General features: G+C 39.8%; 1 protein-coding gene across 7 annotated transcripts in view; it reads left to right on the forward strand.

Moving 5' to 3' along the window:
- Nucleotides 1-3357: 3357 nt before the first annotated feature.
- COBLL1 (cordon-bleu WH2 repeat protein like 1) overlaps nt 3358-22489 on the forward strand; it is a 160495-nt gene continuing 141363 nt past the window's right edge. For 4 of the 7 annotated variants that reach the window (XM_030852579.3, XM_030852567.3, XM_030852568.3 and 1 more), the window contains exons 1-2: nt 3358-3576; nt 4246-4360. In XM_030852579.3, coding sequence (XP_030708439.2) covers nt 3567-3576; nt 4246-4360 — 125 coding nt within the window. In that variant the 5' untranslated portion in view covers nt 3358-3566. Of the gene's footprint in view, nt 3577-4104; nt 4361-4592; nt 4622-22489 lie in introns of those variants that run through there. The other 3 variants (XM_060302347.2, XM_070045963.1, XM_030852571.3) reach the window with 3 other exon arrangements.

The following is a 22489-nucleotide window of genomic DNA, read 5'->3' on the forward strand; positions in this document are numbered from 1 at the left end:
GAGGCCACAACAGTGAGAGGCCCGCGTACCGCAAAAAAAAAAAAAAAAGAGGGAAGGAGAAAGTGGGTTTTAGACAACTTGGTGCTGACATATCTGAATCTGCAGCTTAGAACTTGGATGGGCACTGAAAACTTGGCCCTCCTGCACGCCCATTGTACTAAATATTTTACACATCTGCATGCCTGTGCACGTTTCTCCAGGCCTTACCTTTATCCTGGAAAGTATGCATGTTAATAAGAGAGTCTTTGCCTAGAAATGTATATGATGATATAGAAATACAGTGCCATTTATAAGAGACATAGCATATTAAACTCAGGCATTTCTTCTTTTGATAAGTAGGACTGAAAATACATTTAACTTTATCCTTTGGGAGAGAAGTAGAGACTCCTACAGGTTATTGACCAGTTTCCTTTAACTTTCATTTGGTTGAGTGCCACAGAAATATTACTGATGATCCCAGTGGTCTGTGAGCCCCTCCAGGGCAGAGGCAATATCTTTGCCATCTTTTGTTTCCCTAGCACAATGCTTCGTATTGCAGACATTCAATAAATATTCCCTTTATTGAAATAAAATTTAATTCATAAATATATAATCTACTTGAAAAGTCTGTTATGAAAAAAAGTTCAATGATTGTCCAAGTTTCAAAGTATAAAATCTGATGAGTTTAAAGCTCATTGAAATTGACCAGAAAGCACTATTTCTGTACTTTTAATCTCTAGAATGTTTGATTATAAAAATAAAAGGTATAACTTGATAATACAATTATAAATCCAAACAGAGCCATGAAAAGTGTAATTTATATTTTTACTTTATAGACAGTAGTGATTTTGAAACTAACTCCATCAGGTTACCTTGTGGAAAATAAGTCTTCTCTCCCTACTAGAACAAACTCAACTTTTATCTGTTCTGTTTACAATGGTCTACTGGTCCCTCTGAATTGAAAAGTCTTTCTGCGACTTGAGGTCCCACTCACCTCTTACAAGTACCCTAGGAGTGGAATCCTTAAGGATTCCCTTACTCCGTAATTCATTCCACATATATATGCGGAGAGCTTCCTGTATTCTGTGCTGTCCTTGCAGGACACAAAGGATAAAATGTGGCCCCTTAAGCACTCCAACTCTTTGCTTGTGTAAATGAGTAACTGAAACAAAGTGTCATGGGGCCTGGTCCCACCTGGCAGAATCTAAAGGGGGCTAAGAAAGGGAAGGGCTAATTCTCCATGTGCAGTCCAGAAAGTCTTCCAGAGGATATAACACTTAAGCACATGAATTAAAAATGATTTGATGGAGTGGGCAAGGGAGATTTCCGAATAGAGAGAAATTGAGCAGCATCTTGGAAACTTGGACAATTTTGCAATAGGTCATCACAAGGAGAGGGAAGGACGGATGTCGGGGGGGGATAGTTTTCCACTATCACGTACAAAGATTTATAGCAACTTTGATTACATTAACTTTGCTAATGAACTATGTAACCAGCAGACTACAGGGGGGATAGTTTAGTGTCTTCCGTATGAGAACATCAAGCCTAGCCTATTAGAGATTCTGAAAGTTGTCAAATATAATTATATCTAAGGTAGGCTAAGTAATGCTGGACAACAAATCACTGCAATATTTTAGAAGCTTACCCCAACACAAGTTTATTTCTTGCTTTATGCAGATTCTGTTGCAGGTTCTGGGCTCTCCAGGACAGCTGTGCTCAGGATTGTACAGCATGCCAGGATCCTTCAGTCCTGTGCCACCTCCATCTTAATATAAACTTCCATGATTGCAGCAGCAAGGGAAGAGAGCATAGAAAATCCAGCACTGGCCCTTAAGTGATTCTACCAGGAAATGAAACATTTCATGTCTGCTCACATTTACTTACTAAAGCAAATTTACATCATGATACCTAATTTCAGTGGGGTGGAGAGTATAATCCTCCCCTACACCTAAAACCAGAAAGAGGACAGAAAAAAATGGGTAAACACTCCAAAAGCCTTCAGCAGTTATGAAATGTTATGCTAGGGTTTTATGGTCAGATTAGACTAATGGAGTTAATAAAATTACTAGCATGCCATAAATTAAGGCTGAAACTAAAGTTTAATCTTCATCTGGTGATTGAAAGCTACAGACTTTAAGTAGTTTCACTATTACTCAATGTTTACATTATTGTCTGTGTGAGCAACTGTAAAAGCTAGTCATTCAGAGGCATAACTGATTCATGAAATTGTTTAAACTGTGTTTAGACTAAAATCCAGATGGATTTAAATGAACTGATTTGATTAATATTAAGTAAAATATTAAAAAGCAACTTTTTCATATATGGTTCTGATATTGTAATCCAAATAAGCTACTTGTTTTTTCTTTTCATATGTAGAGATACACTGAAAGGCATATATTATGCACAGGAAGGAATAAATACTGATGTCTGTCCATAAGAGACAAACGGCATATTACTAAGTATTTAGTATGTTACTTCGTTTCAGCAATCTTTTTGGTTGTTACAATGGATATATACCTTAAAGAGCATTTAGTCAAGCATTGGTCCTAAGTAACAATTTAATTTTTACCACCTACCAAATATTATTCTATCAACTGGTTGAAGGGGCTAACACAGATGTGTTACATGATGCTAATACCACAGTAGAGCCTCTTTTAGGACGCTCTTTCACTTAACCTCTCTACTACAGTTTATTGAAATACTTTAATTTTTAAACCGTAAAGTTAATTTCTTAATTAATTTCACGTTATTTTTTCTGAACGCAAGCTTTTAGACCCGTCAAAAATGGCTTGCACCTTACAACAATTGGCACGTATAATAACATAAAGGTATGCAAATATACCTGTTTGTCAGGTGTAAAGAATCACGTAAAGAGCATGCACGTGGGAACTAAAATGTATAAACAAGTACACGGTTGTCTAAGGGATTCCTTTCTTCCCGTAAAACTTTCAAGAGGTGTATAAAACCTATCATTCGATTCCTAGTTTACAGATTGTCATCAGACATAATATTGTCCGGTCACAGCTGTTACAGGCTTAAAACAAAGAAAGAAAGAAAGACATATACGTCTGAAGACAGGGCAACCTTAAACCTGCCACCAATTAGAAAGATCACAGTGTCACAGGTGTGCTTTTAGCAGAATAGCAACCTTAGAGGTCAGGTTGGGGGAGGGGAAGCACCCTGGACGGGGAAAGTCAGACTGCAGGGAGGGCAAGCTGCAGGCCCTGTTCCGCCAGTTTCTCCCGGCACTTCCGCGGAGCCCGGGTCCTCCTCTCCGCTCCTCGAAGGGCAGGTACCCTCCCTTCCTCCCCACCTGTACGGCTGGGGAGCGCCGGACTTCCCGAAGCGACGCCCTAGCGGTGGGAATGGGAACACGCTGCGCGGGAGCCTCCTTTCCGTTCGGCTTCCCCAGCTAGACCCCAAAGCCCCGAAGCCCCGGGGGAAGGAAATTACCACTCGCCCACCCCCGCCCCGTTTCTCTCTCCGGCTCGCTGCCTGTCTCGCTCCGATGCCGCCGAGCCCCGTCGCCACTTCTGGGTGGAGGTCCGGCGGAGACAGCTGCGAGCTCCCGGGCTCCGGGGAGGGAAATGGGGCAGGGTGAGTCAGCCGGCCCGGGGAGAGGCTCCATCGCGCCCGGCACCCGCCCGCGGGGTAGGGTAGGCGCTGGGCTGAGCTCGCGGAGAGGCTGCCGCTTTCCCCTTCCTCCCAGTCCCGGCTTGAGAGCCGAATGCGAGCGCGCGGGCCGGGGGAGGGAAGAGTGGGAGAGGAAGCCGCGGGAGAGAACAGGCAGCCACTGTTTCCTTTTGAAAAGAAAGTAGGAGCCCTGGGTGGGAAAAGAGAAAGGAGCCCTCCCAACTTTTCTTTGCGAAAAGTTTTCCCAGGGCGTTTTGTTTGAGAAGCTCGGGATCGCGCTGCCGCCTTGGCGGCTGTGCCTGTGCGCCTCGCCCCTCGCCCCGCTCCTCCTCCTTCCAGCCTGGGTAGCTCCGCTCCCTCCCCAAGAGGCGCCAAATGGCTACCCAGTAACCCCACGGGGCGGGGGCTGCAGCGCCGCCTCCAGCCGCCGCGGCTGCCAGCAGCCGGTAGACCCTCCGGCGGCGCTGCCCGCGGGCTGGGAGCCGGGCCCGCAGGTGGAAGCGCACCCGGGAGGCGGGCGGGTTGGTCCAGGGCTAGGGGCGGCTCGGGCGGGCTCTTGACGCGCGGCCAGCCCCGTTCAGGCCTCGGGAAAGCGTGCGTCCCGCCCTGACCCGCCGGCCTCTCCCACTCCAGCAGTGACGCGTCGCCTAGGAGCCGGAGCCCGCGCAGCGCCCCGCAGGGCGATGGACGGCCGAGCCCAGCGCGCGCAGGACGTCCCGGCGGCGCTCCCGCCGGCGACCCCCGCAGGGTAAGCCTCGAGCGCCACTCCACCGACGCTCACTGGGGAGGGCGAGGGCGAGGGCAGCCGGGCCTCCACCCGGTCACCTGGCTGGCAGGTCGCCACCCCGCCGGCGGCCAGATTCACCCGCTGCAGAACACGCGGACGACGAGGCTGCTTCCTCCCGGCCTCCTAGGAGGCCGCCCGGGATGGGGGCTCGGGTAGTTTTTGATTGCTTTCCTACCGGGGCTGCTCTGAGTTGCTCAAGGGCAGCTGAATGCCAGGAATTGGGTAAGGAGTCCGGGAGCAAAAATGGTAACAAAGGGCCCCTTGTTGGGGCTCTGGGCGAGCGGCGGGACGATACCTGTTAGTGAGCTCCTGGGAAGGGGAAAACAGTTTTCTTGGCCGGTGGATGAGGCCCAGCAGGTGGAGTGTCAAGGTGAATGTAAGGAAGGGGCTTTCTGCGAGAGGGTGGAGGGCGACAGGAACGTGTGCCAGCTGTCAGCCCGCATGACAGTTCCGGGACACGGCCGGGTGCGCGCCTCTGATTGTCTGTGGCCAATTGCTAGTGCCAAAGCCTAGTGCAGAGTCAGACCGCCAACACACGATTACTTTCTTCGTATCCTCACATGTTTAGGTGAGATTGGAGTGGAAGGGGCTGTCACATGGTGAGTTAATATTAAATGGAGCACGTCTTCCTGCCAGATATGCTAATAATCACCTTGCTAAGCGTTTGGGTAAATAGTAATGAGAACAGGTAGTTCTGCAAGAGATGGGAAGAACCTGAAAATAACCTTCGTCTTGGTAAACAGTGAAGGCTTAACATGGGCGCTAGTTGAGCTCCTGAAGTGGGAAAACCCTTTGGTGAAGTGTAACTTTTTCCTACAAGTGTTCCCCCAACTCAGTTTCTTTTCTGATAGTTAATCCAAGCACAGAAATGCACTCAAGAGAATATGAACATTTCAGAAAAGAAACGTTAAGGAAAAACCGACTTTGTAGCTAATGAATGAGATTTGTACAGTCTTCCTGATTTGAGAGTAGAGAAGTCATTTTTCCCTGGAACATGACACACGTTTCCTTAGAAGCAAGTCACAGCATGTTTATTCATCAGAGACCATGCGAACATTGGCAGATGTCTAGAGGAAACATGGAAAAGTCTCAAAGCAACATGACTAATATAAAAGATATTTAGTATAATGCTTACGTAGAGGAAACACGTAGTGTATGAATTAATTCTTTCATTTTGTTCCAGTTAGTTATCTTCTCCCCTCTGCAAATAGCCATATTTCTGTTGACTTCCGTTTCTATTCTTTCCCCAGTTTTTTCATTACTTAGATATTATCATATATTCTTTCATATATTATCACATTAGGATGTATGAGGAAAGAAATACATTGGCAGGAAGATATTAATTATAAAAGCATGGACCTCTAAATGGAGCTGCAGGAATACTGAAATGTACTCAGGTACCCCCAAATAAGATAGTATTAGACTGGTGGATTTAAAAATGGATTAGATTAGGTACTATTTGAAAAGAAAAGAAAAAGAACCCAGCATATGCACATACACAAAATACACGAATACACTTGAGTGTTTAGAAATCATATAATACTTGTGAGTAAAATAGGTGAGAACAGATGGCTCTGACATGAAGGAAACGGAAAGAGCTTTCTAGTGATAAGCACAACTATAGTAAGACGCTTTGGATTTTACTTTTGAGGATTTAAAGGTTAAACCGAAATTCTTTGCTTCAAAAGAATGTACAAAACTGCTTTATCTAATTTCTCAAATATGAGGAAAATACTTTTTAGAAATTTGCTCTTCCCTCTCCAAATTTAAGGAGAGACGTGGAAAAATGCTTCAACATCTTATCTGAAATAACCCCCCCGTATCATTTTACTTTGCATTATTCAGAGACGTTAACAATATCTGAAAGGTATAAACATAAAAAATTACTTCTCTACTTTGTCTTCTTTCACTTGTCTGTCTTGTCCCTTTGGCATATCCCAAGTGCCTATTATATTTGTTGAATATTCATTATTCAACATTACTGTTGTTCTTTTTCTCAAAACCCCAGAACATTAAAAAGGTTTTAATTGTGGGAAACAAGAATTATCCTAGATATAAGGTTTTGGGAGGTGGCAGGGAGCAGTCCCAATCAATATGTTATAATAAAATGTTAGGTTTGGAAAGTAAATTCTTTACTATAAAACTAATTAAATCATGACTCATTAATAGCCTATGAGGCCTACTTTAGACCTTATCCTTGGATATTACTGCTCTAAAGAACCCGTCTGTATGTAATTTTCCAAGTTTTACATCCTTGTAACATGTCATTTTAAAGCAATTTAGTGCAACTCCTTATTTTACAAATGAGAATCTGAAGCACAGACACAGTGATTTTTACAGAAGGCCCAGAGCAAATTAGTGGCAAAACCTGAAGGAAAACCCAGGATGTTAGTTGCGGAGTTCATTGCACTAATTGCTTTTAATCTTTTCCAGACCACAATATGATAAATTTCAGCTGAGTACATTATCTTTAGAACTACTAGTGCTGGTGTTTTTACTTGCCAAAACACACGCACACATATATTTTTTTAATGGTAGAATTTTTTTTTTTGTGGCCGCGTTGGGTCTTCGTTGCTTCGCGCAGGCTTTCTCTAGTTGCGGCGAAATGGGGCTCCTGTTCATTGAGGTGCACGGGCTTCTCATTGCGGTGGCTTCTCGTTGCAGAGCATGGGATCTAGGGCGTGCGGGCTTCAGTAGTTGTGGCACATGGGCTTAGTTGCTCCGGGGCATGTGGGGTCTTCCCGACCAGGGATCAAACGTGTCCCCTGCATTGGCAGGTGGATTCTTAACCACTGAGCCATCAGGGAAGTCCCTAGATGTATATTTTTAACTCTTTGAAATTTAAATGTCAAAAGTGTAGTTGACCTTGCTTTGAGGCACCTTAGTGTTTTGATTCTGAAACAAATTATCAGGCATGGTTCAGGTATAAAAGCCTATTTCTTTATAATTTTGCAGAATTGTAACTATGGAGTTAATTGAAGGCATAGTAAAAATTAAGAAATGATTTAGCAGCTGCTTTCTTAAGCTTTTATTTGGATACATTATTGGTTCTAAAGTTGTACTGATTGTATAAACTGAGTTCTTGTTAGCTAACATTTACTGGCTACTTAGAAGTTGAATGCCTTAGCTGAGGTTTTAACATAATCACCTGAGTATCTTTTAAAACAAATACCCATGCTCTCACACTCCTACCTATTCTAATTTTAATTGGCCTGGTAGGGGACAAGGGCATGGAGAATTTTAAAATGCTGCTAGGTGATTCTCATATGCAGCCAGATCTGAGAACCATTGATTAAGTCGGTATCACCAGCTGAGAAGGAGATGAAGCCATAAATGGAATGGAGGCTGCTATTTAACATTTTTAGGAAACTCAAGACTAACTTTCAGCTTTATTTTGCCTTTTGAAAGATTCCATTTAGGTGCTCTACTGTACTGTTTAAAAAAAATTTTTTTTTTTTTACTCCTTTTTGAGGAAGTATGTTAACTCCATTTTATGATTTTGGAACTGAGGCTCAGAGAGCTTAATTAACACACTCAAGGCCATACAACACTAAGGGATGCAACAATAATAGAAACAAGGTCTGATACCCAAACCTGTGCTCTTCATCACTAGGCCTGTTACCCAGGATGTTTGCTACCATGGATTATACTGAATGGATTATTTAAAGAGGCTTTATAGATGCATTGTCTTGATTCTTCTTAAAATTATATTTATAGTGTATTAAAAAAAACTACAAAATCAAATGCATATAAAAAATCCCCAATGCCTAGCATTTAAAAGGAACTTAATTATTTCTTTAAAGTCATAATTAACATTTTCATGTGTTTAGGTTGATTTAATTTAACATAGTAAACTGACAGCCATTTTGTCAGATGACATTATGACATAGCTGTACTTATTTTTGTTCTTAGGCAGCTATTAAATTTATTATAGCTTAATTTCAAAAGTAGGATTTTTGACCAAATAAGAAAAATGAAATTGTTTATTAAGACAGTGCTAGATATTCTGTTCAAAGTCTAATGTCCTTTGAATGTGTTAGAGGATAATTTAATAACATTATCACCTAACCTTATTATTGAAGTGCCAATTGTATTTATATAATAATAAATGCCAAGCTTTATGTTACTGAGACAACTGCTCTTATGTAATTAATTAGTCAAAACTTGTGAGCCCTTATTTTATATAAAACACGTTTTTCTAGGCACTGGGAGATTGCCTAGAAATTCTGATCTTAAGAGCTTTATTTTAAAAAACTATCTGTAACTATGCAGGAAGAAAAAGGAGGGAAGGTGCTGTTAGTGTAGAAGTGGTACTTTGGTATTAACTTTAAAAGCATATTATGGATATCCTTAGGACTTAAAATGCAGTATCCTAGCTCATTGGTCAGCAAACTTAGGCTGAGCAAACTATGTCCAGAAGGTTGAAATGGACCCTCTACCTGTTTGTCTTTTATTCTTTTCTCCAATTTTTTAAATTGTGGTATAATTTACATAAAATTTAACATGCTAACCATTTTTAAGTGTATAGTTCAGTGGTATTAAGTACATTAACATTGTTGTGCAACTGTCATCACCATCCGTCTCCAGAACTCTTTTCATCTTGTGTAACTGAAACTCTGTACTCATTGAACACTAACTCCCCATTCTCCTTTCCCTCCAGCCCCTGGCATCCACTGTTCTACTTTTGATCTGTATGATTTTTGACCACTCTGGTTACCTCATATAAGTGGAATCAAACAGTGTTTGTCTTTTTGTGACTGGATTATTTCATTTATTATAATATCCACAAAGTTCATCCATGTTGTATCATATATCAGAATTTACTTCCTCTTTGAGGCTGAGTAGCATTCCACATTTTGCTTATCCATTTATCTGTTAATGGACACAGGTTGCTTCCTGTATTTAGCTGTTGTGAATAATGCTGCTAGGAACATGGATGTTCACATATCTCTTTGGGACCCTGCTTTCAATTCTTTTGAAGTAGAATTGCTGGATCATATGGTCATCCTATTTTTAATTTTTTTGAGGACTGCCATACTGTTTTCCATAGCAGCTGTACCATTTTACATTCCCCAAAACAGTGCACAAGGCTTCTGGTTTCTCCACATCTGTGCCAACACTTGTTATTTTATTTTTTTTGATCGCAGCCATCCTAATATGTGTGAGGTGGTATCTCATTGTAGTTTTGATTTGCATTTCCCTAATGATTAGTGATGTTGAGCATCAGATCATGTGCTTATTGGCCATTTATATATCTTCTTTTGAGAAATGTCCATTCAAGTCCTTTCCCTATGTTTCAGTTGGGTTTGCTTTTTTTGGTTGTTGAGTTTTAGGAATTTTCTTCATATTCTGGATATTAACCCCTTATCCTCTACCTGTCTTTGTAAAGGGTTTTATTGGCACACAGCCATACCCACTCATTTGCATATTGTTTATGGCTGCTTTCATATTATAGTTGAGTAGTCCAGGCAGAGATATTATGGCCTGTAAGCTAAAAATATTTGCCCTCTGTCCATATACAAGTTTGCTGATCCCATGGGCCAACTTAGGAAATTCGTAAATGAAGTAGTGATTATTTAACTCAAAATCTATTTACTGCAGGGGGTGGGGCATATAAGTATTGAACTTCAATATAAATTAGAACAAAATGATATTTTGTTTGCATAAAGCAAGATATTTCTTATAGCAAGAGATTTTGCAGAATGCTGATTAGTGGTCGTTTTTTATTCCCCAGGTGAAGACTTAGGCTTGGCTTGTTGGCAAGCCGTGTAGAATTTTAACATTGATTTGATATCAGAATATATTTTATTTATTTATTTATTTATTTTTTGCGGTACGCGGACCTCTCACTGTTGTGGCCTCTCCCGTTGCGGAGCACAGGCTCCAGATGCGCAGGCTCAGAGGCCATGGCTCACGGGCCCAGCCGCTCCGCGGTATGTGGGATCTTCCCAGACCGGGGCACAAACCCGTGTCCCCTGCATCGGCAGGCAGACTCTCAACCAATGTGCCACCAGGGAAGCCCCCAGAATATATTTTAAAGAGAAGTTCTAAACTTCTGCTGGAGACACTTTCATGAAAAATGACTGAGGTCATTTTTGGTCATTTGGTCATTATATGATTAAGGTGTTTAGAACTAAATGTGCCTAGGAGAAGCTGGACCAAAGGTAGAAGGAATTTATATCTAGTTTTTTTCAGCCTATACCTATTTTATGAGTTAAGCAAACTGTCTTTATAATTTTCAGCAAGAGTTTTTGTTGTTGCTCTTAAAGATATTTCATATCCTTAAGCTTTTAGTGCTCTAACATTAGGGTGACAGTTATTAGAAGACCTTTTTTTTATGACTTTGCTAAATTTTTTTCCCATCTGTTACAGTAAAAACAAACTAAAAGTATGGGAGAAAGAAGTTTCCCATGACTATTTATAAAGGGCCAAATGTCTTCAGTTTTGCATACAAACTTCATATCTGAGGAATGAATCCCTTAGAAAAGACTCTCAAAGACTGACTAGTCTTTAGAAAAATGCTAGAGTGAGCTTGTTTTTGTCCCCCGTATACTTTAAGTTCACATTGCTGTTTATAAATTTAAGTAAGTTAAAACTATTTATTGACTTTGTACATTAAAAAAACCTGCGTAGTTGAATTGTGGAGTAGTTTGACAAAGAAAGTGCTTTAATTGAGATGGTCATCTCATTACAACAGCAAAGAATGCAATGGGAAGAGAAGTAGTTTAAGCTCAACTCATAGAAAGCTTATTTGTAACTTTTACCATATTTTAAAAAGTTATACATCTTTACAAAGTTCATGATTTCCAAGTTTCATAGGGAATAAATGAAGATATTTGGGTTTCCTGTATGTGTGGTGCCCTGTATTGGGCAATATCCTGATTATATCTGTGCCTTTTCATGCTGTATAGCTCAGCTCAGGCTTACAGTTCAGAGGCAGGCCTTCAGGAATTTGGTGGGAAGCACAGTACACTACAGAACTGAGTTGTTTTCTTAACCTCTACTCTCTAGGAAAAAAATGTAGCCCCATCAGAACTTTCAGGTTTGTGGTTGTGAGGTAGTGAGGATGGAGGTGCTAGGTGAGCAGGAAGAAGAATGACCTCTGGGGCTTCCCTGGTGGCGCAGTGGTTGAGAATCTGTCTGCTAATGCAGGGGACACGGGTTTGAGCCCTGGTCTGGGAGGATCCCACATGCCGCAGAGCAACTAGGCCCGTGAGCCACAACTACTGAGCCTGCGCGTCTGGAGCCTGTGCTCCGCAACAAGAGAGGCTGCCATAGTGAGAGGCCCGCGCACCGCGATGAAGAGTGGCCTCTGCTTGCCACAACTAGAGAAAGCCCTCGCACAGAAACGAAGACGCAACACAGCAAAAATAAATAAATTAATAAACTCCTACCCCCAACATCTTCTTTAAAAAAAAAAAAAGAATGACCTCTGAATGCCTCATTTTCATTTCCTTTAGGTATTCTTGTTCCCTTCATATTGAATGCCCTCCTCCATTGAAAGCAGAACTTTAGAGATAATATAAATAATCACTTTATAAAAGAGAGTATGGGTTAATAGGACAGAGGTTTTCCTTTGTAATTGCCTCAGGCTTGTAGAAAATTACTTTGGATGGAATTAAAAGAGTGAAAATGCCATCCATATTTGGTGGGATTTGATTTTGTAAAATAACCAAAGTGGTTCAGAGGCAAGCCTCTGAAGTGGGGTTGAAAAAGAACCTGAGATACAATAGTTTGGGTCCAAAATGTGATTGTGCTTTTAAAATAATGATTCTGATTTTCTTGTGTGGGCTGTAGCTTGATTTTAAATAGGGTTGAATGCCAAAGGAATCAGAATATGTTTTTTAAACGATAATATATTGGAAAAAGTGCATTGTTTCTCATTGTAATTAATTTGAGAGATTAAAACTACTTTGTGTGCATGTTGTTGTGGGTTTTTTTTGTTTTTTTTTTTTGCGGTACGCGGGCCTCTCAGTGTTGTGGCCTCTCCCACTGCGGAGCACAGGCTGCGGAGCACAGGCTCCGGACGCGCAGGCTCAGCAGCAATGGCTCACGGGCCCAGCCGCTCCGCGGCATGTAGGATCTTCCTGGACCGGGGCACGAACCCGTGTCCCCTGCATCGGCAGGCGGACTCTCAACCACTGCGCCACCAGGGAAGCCCAACATGTTGTTGTATTTTTAAAAATTAAAGACACCATTTCACTTTTTAATTTTTTTATTATTATTTCTTTTTTTGGCTGTGTTGGGTGTTTGTTGCTGCGCGCGGCTTTCTCTAGTTGCGGCGAGCGGGGGCCACTCTTCGCTGCGGTGCGCGGGCTTCTCATTGCGGTGGCTTCTCTTGTTGCAGAGCTCGGGCTCTAGGCGCGTGGTCTTCAGTAGTTGTGGCTCACAGGCTCTAGAGCGCAGGCTCAGCAGTTGCGGCGCACGGGCTTAGTTGCTCCGCGGCATGTGGGATCTTCCCCCACCAGGGCTCGAACCCGTGTCCCCTGCGTTGGCAGGCGGATTCTTAACCACTGTGCCACCAGGGAAGCCCCCATTTCACTTTTGAGCCTACCATTGCAGCATCTGTTCTTACACCAATATATATTTGTAAGGAAATAGAGTTAAGGTGCTCAAATCTAGGTGGGCCATTTATCGCCAGTCCTTGAGAACTTTCGTCTCTCTAACCTGCACACCTGCTATTACATGCACATTCACACATGCTGTTGTCCCTGGAAAAACGGAAGTGAAGAGTATTAGATAACCCCAAGGGGAATAGCCAGTTTTAACAGCTGCTGCAGTCATGTATCAGTTCAGTTGTGCTGGAAGGACAGGAAATTGAGTTGCTAAATCTGAAAGTGGCTGCCACCTTGCCATTCCCATGTCTGATGGATGTGCTGTGGTTTCTAGACCAATTGAGTCCACAGTCAAGATAATTATAAGAGCCATTGAATTGATTTATCTTCTTTGTGCTAAAGTGGATGCATGTTATACACAAAGTAGAAGTGGCAGAGAGAGGAGCAACCCTTTCTTTGTCTCTTCTTTTTATGCCTGATAGTCAGGTATCCCTGCTCTAGGAGAATTAGGAAAGAGACAGGGCCCCTGTCTTACAGGACAGCATCTGTGTTTCCTGGTCTGAGGCAGTTTCATTATTCTCAGGTGTTCATGATTCGGTTAGTCATTGGCCGCAAAACTACTGAGCGAAGTGTCCTACCAGGTTATGAGAGTGGTTTCTTCCTATCTTTTGTTTCTACATAAGGTGCCCATTCCCAGAGAGCAATTAGATGCTTCAATTTAAAGCAAAAATTGTTTTTGCTCTGCTTCAGGAGAGCAAAGCTGAAAGTGGCAAAGAATGTTGGCATGTGGAAAGAAACTAATTTTTACACTTTGGGTTGTGATCCTAGGCTACCAGTCTTCTTTCTTCAGTTTCTCTTCCTCTAAAAGACGATAAGTTTGACTGTGTTAGTTTATTACCTATGAACTTGCCCCCACCTAGGAAAGTTAGGTGTGACTTCGTTTCAATAAAAAATATTTAACACTAGTGATCTGAAAGGGGAAATAATACTGATTTTTCCCTTACATTTAAATAGGACAAATTTTGTATCTAGAACCTATTCCAACCTGTAATTTACTCTAGTTTACCATATATTATTTTTTAAATACAGTCTGGTCTGAAAGGAGTAATGTCTAAGAGTAGTTCATATCATCTGTTCATCTGTTTGTGATCCTGTATGTATGTAGAAATACACAGGAAATTCACTCTTAGATGATGCTAAGAAAATGTAGTCCCGAAGTTTATGGTGGTAACTTTGTGAAGCCTAGGAACGTGTTTCCAACTAATTTAGTGCTTATAAGCAGTATAGCCCAGAATGTACACACTTACAGGCATTTTTAGAGTTTCCTAATCAAATTCAGCATTTCATATGTATATATACATATATATATACATATATATATACATATATTTGGTGTGCAACACTCTGGGACTTTTATTTTTGTGTGACTCATAGTTACTAAGTTAACTCATAATTCAGACACTAAGCAGATTATGCAAGCTCGATTTAGTGGCAGTTCTAAAAGTTACCTGAAGGTGTTGAATGAATATTTGCTATCATTTTCGTATTCTTCCAGGTATTAAGCACATCAAAAGTTGAAGTTGGCAGTATTGGATATTTGAATATCATGGATTTGGGGTATTCCCAGTTTCCTTGTATCACTGTAAAACCTAGGCAAGGTAGAGACCAAGTTTCTGGAACTCCACAGATAATTGTAATGGTTTGAACACAAAAATATACCAAGTACCATTGGTTTTAAAGGAGCAGCCTTGGAGCACTCAGAAGTGATGCGCTATGGCTGAAGGCCCACACAGTGTAGGAGGCAGGGAGTAGTACAGTGGTAGCTATTTAATTTCATTGTCGACATGTTTACCCCTTACCGTTCTTCACAGGGGATATCATAAGATTTCCGGTCAAGAAACAATTTTTTTTTTTAATAAACAATTTTTAAAAATTCTGGCACTTAGCCATTTTGTTTTACTAGTTAAAGGTTATCTAGAATGCCATGCTCTCAAACCTAGGCAAAGCCCCTGTTTTTGGTGATCATTGTTCATTCCGGCACGTGATTTGTGTGACTGGTGAGGGCCTGTCTCAGGGCCTGAGCGTTGCACACATTATCTCTGTGACCCTGGGAGCATTTCCTCAGAATGATACTCACCAATGCAGCCCTGTGTCAGACATTCTTGTGGAAGTGGAAGGAGAGCATGTGAGAAAAGGAGGGGAGCCTTTAGGAGTTGAGAATGGAGGCTTTTTTCTTCCTTGAATCCTAGAGAACCAACCAGCTTAAAATGAACACTGCTAACGAGACAGTTTTCATTGCCATATGCATTTAAAGTTCTAAAATTGGCTATGTCAATGCAGAAAAAATGTTCAAAGTGTTTATTTTTAAAATAAAATGGGAAAATTTGGGAGAAATGGTAATATCTTGTATGCAATTTGGATTTTTTAATTTTATATTTAAATACATTAAGTGTATCTCAGTTGTGTATATAATACTCATTACTCCCTTTCCTTGAGCCCTTTGTGATCTGCTTATGTTTTTACACTATTGTTTTATGGAAAAAAATGAAATTTCATGGGTGTGAAGGGGAGAATTTTCCTGGCATTTTTCCTTCTTTGGTTAGCCAAGTAGATGCATGCTGAGTTAAATGGAAATGTAGAGATAATTACAATTTTATTATTTGGGGATGTAGATGAAGAAAGGAACAGGAAAACAGGCAAAATATATTCAATGATGGAAAAATGAAAAGCAGAACGAACAGTCTCTGATTGCAGAAGAAGAGGCAGTGGTGCAAAATTGCTGGACTGTGCTGGCACTAAACTAGCAGTTTGAGGTTTGAAGTCTTTATCTCTTATGTTCAGTTGGTAACTCTGGTACCATTAGTTTGTGAAGCACTTCTGTGATCTTAGGTTATTAGAAAGCATTTTGTGCCCCAAACTGTATAATAACCTCTTCAAAAGTACCACGTATGTTTTTTGAGGGGAGAGATTCCATCCCAAGTGAATTGATAGTTATGCCAATGACAGTTATTCTCTTTATAGGTCACATCATTTTATTCATTATTTTTCTAATAGGCAATATATTCAAATGGCACAGAATTCAAAAGAGAAAAATGACAAAATAGTGAGAGATCTCCCCCCTATACCCCTTGCTTTCTATTCACCAGGTTTTCTCCCCAGAGGCAATCAATGTTACGGTCCTTACAAATCCTTATAGGATACCCTGTACCAGTGCTGTCTAATGGAAATATAATGTGAGCCACAAATGTAATTTTAAATTTTCTAGGAGCTAGATTTAAAAATTCAATTTTAGGGCTTCCCTGATGGCGCAGTGGTTGAGAGTCCGCCTGCCGACGCAGGGGACACGGGTTCGTGCCCTGGTCCGGGAAGATCCCACATGCCGCGGAGCGGCTGGGCCCGTGAGCCATGGCCGCTGAGCCTGCGCGTCCGGAGCCTGTGCTCCGCAACGGGAGAGGCCACAACAGTGAGAAGCCCGCGTACCGCAAAAAAAAAAAAAAAAAAAAAAAAAAAATTCAATTTAAATGATATATTATACGATGCAGTGGTTAACATGCTTCTAATTCTACAAAACAATGAAGTTGTCTTTACCAGCAAAAATATTTTCCACTGTCAGATTTGAAATTTAAATAAATTATGTAAAATTTAAATTTTATTTTCTTAGTCACATCAGCCACATCTCCAGTGCTGAAAAGCCTCATGTGGCTGGTGGCTACTCCACTGGACAGAGCATCTCCTTACAGTCAGGAGCAAATGGGTGTGTGGATGCATATTGCTTCTTACTCTTTTATACACAGTTGGTGGTACTTTGTACCTTGTTTTTCCCTTAATAATATAACTTGGTTTTTATTCTATTTTACTACATAATGGGCTCTATTTTTCCCTCATAGCTGTGTATTATGTCTTTGTAGGGATGAACATAATTTATATAACCAGTCCCTTATTGATGGATACTTGGATTTATTTCTCCCTCTCCTTCCCCTTTGCTGTTATTAAGTGATCATTTTAGTATCCTTTTTCTTTTTTTTTTATTGGAGTATAATTGCTTTACAGTGGTGTGTTAGTTTCTGCTTTATAACAAGCTGAATCAGTTAGACATATACATATGTTCCCATATCTCTTCCCTCTTGCGTCTCCCTCCCTCCCACCCCTCTAGGTGGTCACAAAGCACCAAGCTGATCTTCCTGTGCTATGCAGCTGCTTCCCACTAGCTATCTACCTTACGTTTGGTAGTGTATATATGTCCATGCCTCTCTCTCGCTTTGTCACAGCTTACCCTTCCCCCTCCCCATATCCTCAAGTCCGTTCTCCAGTAGGTCTGTGTCTTTATTCCTGTCTTACCCCTAGGTTCTTCATGACATTTTTTTTTTTAAATTCCGTATATATGTGTTAGCATACGGTATTTGTCTTTCTCTTTCTGACTTACTTCACTCTGTATGACAGACTCTAGGTCTATCCACCTCATTACAAATAGCTCAATTTCGTTTCTTTTTATGGCTGAGTAATATTCCATTGTATATATGTGCCACATCTTCTTTATCCATTCAGCCGATGATGGACACTTAGGTTGTTTCCATCTCCGGGCTATTGTAAATAGAGCTGCAATGAACTTTTTGGTACATGACTCTTTTTGAATTATGGTTTTCTCAGGGTATATGCCCAGTAGTGGGATTGCTGGGTCATATGGTAGTTCTATTTGTAGTGTTTTAAGGAACCTCCATACTGTTCTCCATAGTGGCTGTACCAATTCACATTCCCACCAGCAGTGCAAGAGGGTTCGCTTTTCTCCACACCCTCACTAGCATTTATTGTTTTTAGATTTTTTGATGATGGCCATTCTGACTGGTGTGAGATGATATCTCATTGTAGTTTTGATTTGCATTTCTCTAATGATTAATGATGTTGAGCATTCTTTCATGTGTTTGTTGGTAGTCTGTATATCTTCTTTGGAGAAATGTCTGTTTAGGTCTTCTGCCCATTTTTGGATTGGGTTGTTTGTTTTTTTGTTATTGAGCGGCATGAGCTGCTTATAAAGTTTGGAGATTAATCCTTTGTCAGTTGCTTCATTTGCAAATATTTTCTCCCATTCTGAGGGTTGTCTTTTGGTCTTGTTTATGGTTTCCTTTGCTGTGCAAAAGCTTTGAAGTTTCATTAGGTCCCATTTGTTTATTTTTGTTTTTGTTTGCATTTCTCTAGGAGGTGGGTCAAAAAGGATCTTGCTGTGATTTATGTCATAGAGTGTTCTGCCTAGGTTTTCCTCTAAGAGTTTGATAGTTTCTGGCCTTACATTTAGGTCTTTAATCCATTTTGAGCTTATTTTTGTGTATGGTGTTAGGGAGTGATCTAATCTCATACTTTCACATGTACCTGTCCAATTTTCCCAGCACCACTTATTGAAGAGGCTGTCCTTTCTCCACTGTACATTCCTGTCTCCTTTATCAAAGATAAGGTGACCATATGTGCGTGGGCATTTTAGTATCCTTTAAGCAGTGTACAATCTATTGTACTAATACTCATTCCCGATATGTTTGATCAAATTAACTAGATTGTGAAACCCTAAAAAGTGGAGATCATATTATTTTTTAAAAATTTTATAGGACTAAAAAAATTGGATACCATAAAGTACAGAAATCAAACAGCTCAATGAATTTGTATTAATACATATGTAAACATGTAATCACCAATCAGATCAAAATATGGAATACTTCTAGCAGCTTAGAGTTCTCCCTCTTGCTCTCTCTTCAGCAGTACTTCCCAAAGGTAATCACTATTGTGACCTCCATCACAATAGATTAGTTGTTCTTATACTTAAACTTCATATAAATGGAATCAAATCGTTCTTTTATGTCTAGTTTCCTTTGTTCAGCATTATACTTGTGAGATTCATCCATTTTTTAAAAGTTAACAGTAGTTCATTCTTTTTCACTGCTGTGTAATATTCCATTATATAAGTATATTTTTTATTATAATATTTATAGACATTCGGGCCTTTTACAGTTTTTAGCTCTTAGGATCAAAGCTGCTATGAACAATTTTGTACATGTGTTTTCATGGGCATAAAAATTCACTTCTGGTTGAGTAACTTGGAGTTAACCTCATCTCTCTCTCTCTCTCTCCCCCGCCCCCCCACTTCTTAATTCCATGTGGTTCTTAGCACACACTTGATGATCACTAAATGACTGAAGATAAATTATTAACTAATCATGTACTGCGACATTATTTCAATCTTACTGAAAATATTGGACAGTAGAGTTCCTTGCGGATGCTATTATTCTTATATGTGACATAAAACATATAGCACTTTATCCATTTCCTTTTCCTCTTGGTTTGCCTCTTTTTTTCCCTTTTTTTAACCTTTTTAAAAAATTGAGGTATAGTTGATTTACAATATCATATGTTTCAGGTGTACAACTTAGTGATTCACAATTTTTAAAGGTTATACTCCGTTTATAGTTATTATAAAATATTGGCTATATTCCCTGTGCTGTACAACATATCCTTATTTATTTTATGCTTAGTAGTTTGTACCTCTTAATCCCCTACCCCATCTTGTCTCTCCCCCTCTTCCTTCTCCACACTGGTAACTACTAGTTTATTCTCTATATCTGTGAGTCTGTTTTTTTTTTTGTTATATTCACTAGTTTTATTTTTTAGATTCCACATAAGTGATATCATACAGTATTTGTCTTTCTCCATATGACTTATTTCACTAAGCATAGTAGCTTCTAAGTCCATCCATGTTGTTGCAAATAGCAAAATTTCATTTTTTTAATGGCTAATATTCCATTGTGTGTGTGTGTGTGTGTGTATGTGTATATATACATATAAATATACACCACATCTTTATCCATTCATCTGTTGATGGACACTTGGGTTGCTTCCATATCTTAGCAATTGTAAATAACGCTTCTATGAACATTGGGGTGCATATATCTTTTCAAATTAATGTTTTCATTTTCTTCTGTTACATACCCAGGAGTGGAACTGCTGGATCATATGGTAGTTCTATTTTTAGTGTTTTAAGGACACTTCATACTATTTTACACAGTGGCTGCATCAATTTATATTCCCACCAACAGTGTACAAGGGTTCCCTTTTCTCCACATCCTCACAAACGTTTGTTATTCATGGTCTTTTTGATGATAGCCATTCTGGCAGGTGTGAGGTGATAGCTCATTGCAGCTTTGATTTGCATTTCTCTGATGATTAATGATGTTGAGCATCTTTTCATGTGCCTGTTGACCATCTGTATGTCTTTTTTGGAAAAATGTCTATTCAAGTCTCCCGCCCATTTTTTAAATTGTGTTTTTGGGTTTTTTTTTTTTTTTTGATGTTGAGTTGTGTGAACTGTTTATACATGTGGGATATTAACCTCTTATTGGTCATATCATTGGCAAATATTTTCTCCCATTCAGTAGGTTGTCTTTTTGTCTTGTAGATGGTTTCCTTTGTGAGACCATATTCTTAAATATTGTTCTTGGGTGTACTGCTGGGTTTAATGCATGAACATACCTAGACACATAATGATCAGTTATTGGATGGATGGGTATTATTTGAATTATTTGTGAGACCCTGAACAAGAGGTCAGTGTTGGGAATGTAGACCAGCAAATTATTTGTCTACTAGAGTGGTATAAGCTTAGTTACACAAAAACTGAGTACTTAACATTCATCTTTTATTTGAAATCCTCCAATGATATTTTTAATTGAAATATAGTTGATGTACAATATTATGTAAGTTACAGGTGTACAGTCTAGTTAACATTCATTTTTACAGCCATCAATCAATGAATTATTGCTAAGACCCCATCAAATGGCTACACCCTTAAAAGTGCTTTTGTAAATCTCTCAGTATTCTGCTATAAAACTCTATTCTTGGTTTGAGATTCTCTTTCAGCATTAATCCCTGCAGTAGTATTTATGAAAGAAATATGTGTTTTTTTAGTAGTTCAAGTGAAAATTCTGAGTAATGACACTTCCATCTCAAACTTCCAGCAAAGAAAAACTTTGGCCTTCGTGTGTAGAATTGAATAACAGGACATAAGTGCTGTATTATTATTTGCAGCCTAAATAGTCCTATTTGAATAATGATAGCTGAGTGACATTTGATTTATAGAATAAGTTACAGGTTTTGGGAGTAAAGCAATTAATCATTAATTATATGATTAATTAGTACATAAGAATTTTCCTTATTTGTGTCAACACACTGAAATCTAAATTGTCAAGAGCCTTGCTATTTTGATTCAGTTCTTCTATCAGTAGAAGAAATTAGCCTTTTGACGTGAACAGTAATAGCTGAAGAGTAAGATAAAAAAATACAGGGTGTATTCTTCCAGCTCATGAACGAAGAGGCTGAGAATTTAGAGGTATCATGAATGGAAGAAATTACATCATCAAATAGGCACCTAGGAAAGAAAAATCAGTATGAGTACTCCTTCTCCCAGTGTTTTTGAGAGTTACACTTCAAAATGGGTCCAAAACTGTGAATATCATAGTGGAAAACAAGTTCATCCATTTTTTTTTTCTAAGAATGCTTTTGGCAACAAGTTGGCATTTTACACTGTTCCAAAATAGGATGAAATTCTAAACCAGAATTCATCTGAAAAAAAACTCTAAAAAGTGATCATTTAATGCATGGGCAGGTGATAGAGCATTCCATAAAGCATTTTAAGCGACTCTGATACTCTCCATTTAACTCAGCAGCCTACCTTACTGTTGTCTGATGCAGCGAACCAGTACATTTAACATTTATTTTGGCTCTCTGGCATTTAACAGCATTTGGTTTTGGTTTCAAATAAAACTAGTCCAGTCAGAAGTCAGAATAAGCACTTGACAGGCAGCTGTTGTAGAAGGGAGTTGGAAGCAGAAGACCTGGAATGGAAAACCGAATCTCTGCTCTGCCACTCACTGGCTTAGGCACTTTCTTTCCTTTCACTGGCCCTCAGTTTTCTCCCTGGTGGAAGAAGATGATAGCACAGAATGAAAGTATGGAAGGAACACCAGCGCATGCCAGGCATTTCTTTTTTTTTTAATTTTAAATATTACCTACTTTGTTGGAAACAACCTTTTGTAATGCTGGCATCATTATTATACTAATTGGAAAACATGGAGTGAGGAGGTGGACCCTGTTCTTATTTTCCTCTCCCAGGAAGTGGGTGATGGGGTTGGTTTTCTTCCTGAGTCCCCTGTGAAGGTCCCCATGCCAGATGCAGCGAAGTTGTTCTTGGAACGTTGAATACAAAATGGGTACTAATCTTAATGAAAATCACATTCCCTTTTGAAGGAGAAAAATGCCCCCTCTGAGATTTGGAATATGCTACCAAGGTGATTGTAATTCTGTTTCCTCGCTTCACTATTGTGGGAATTGCCTTACCTTTTAATATTTCACTTTTCTCTGATATAAGATTAGAGTAACTCTAACTGCATTTCTTTGATTTTGTTAGGACTGATATGCAGTGACTGAAAATTTTCAATTGTAATATCATACACAAGAACATCATTATTTAAAAGAGGGAGTTGGGACATGAGACACCATTCTA

This window comes from Globicephala melas, chromosome 7 (assembly GCF_963455315.2).
Source record: "Globicephala melas chromosome 7, mGloMel1.2, whole genome shotgun sequence".
Lineage (NCBI taxonomy): Eukaryota > Metazoa > Chordata > Mammalia > Artiodactyla > Delphinidae > Globicephala > Globicephala melas.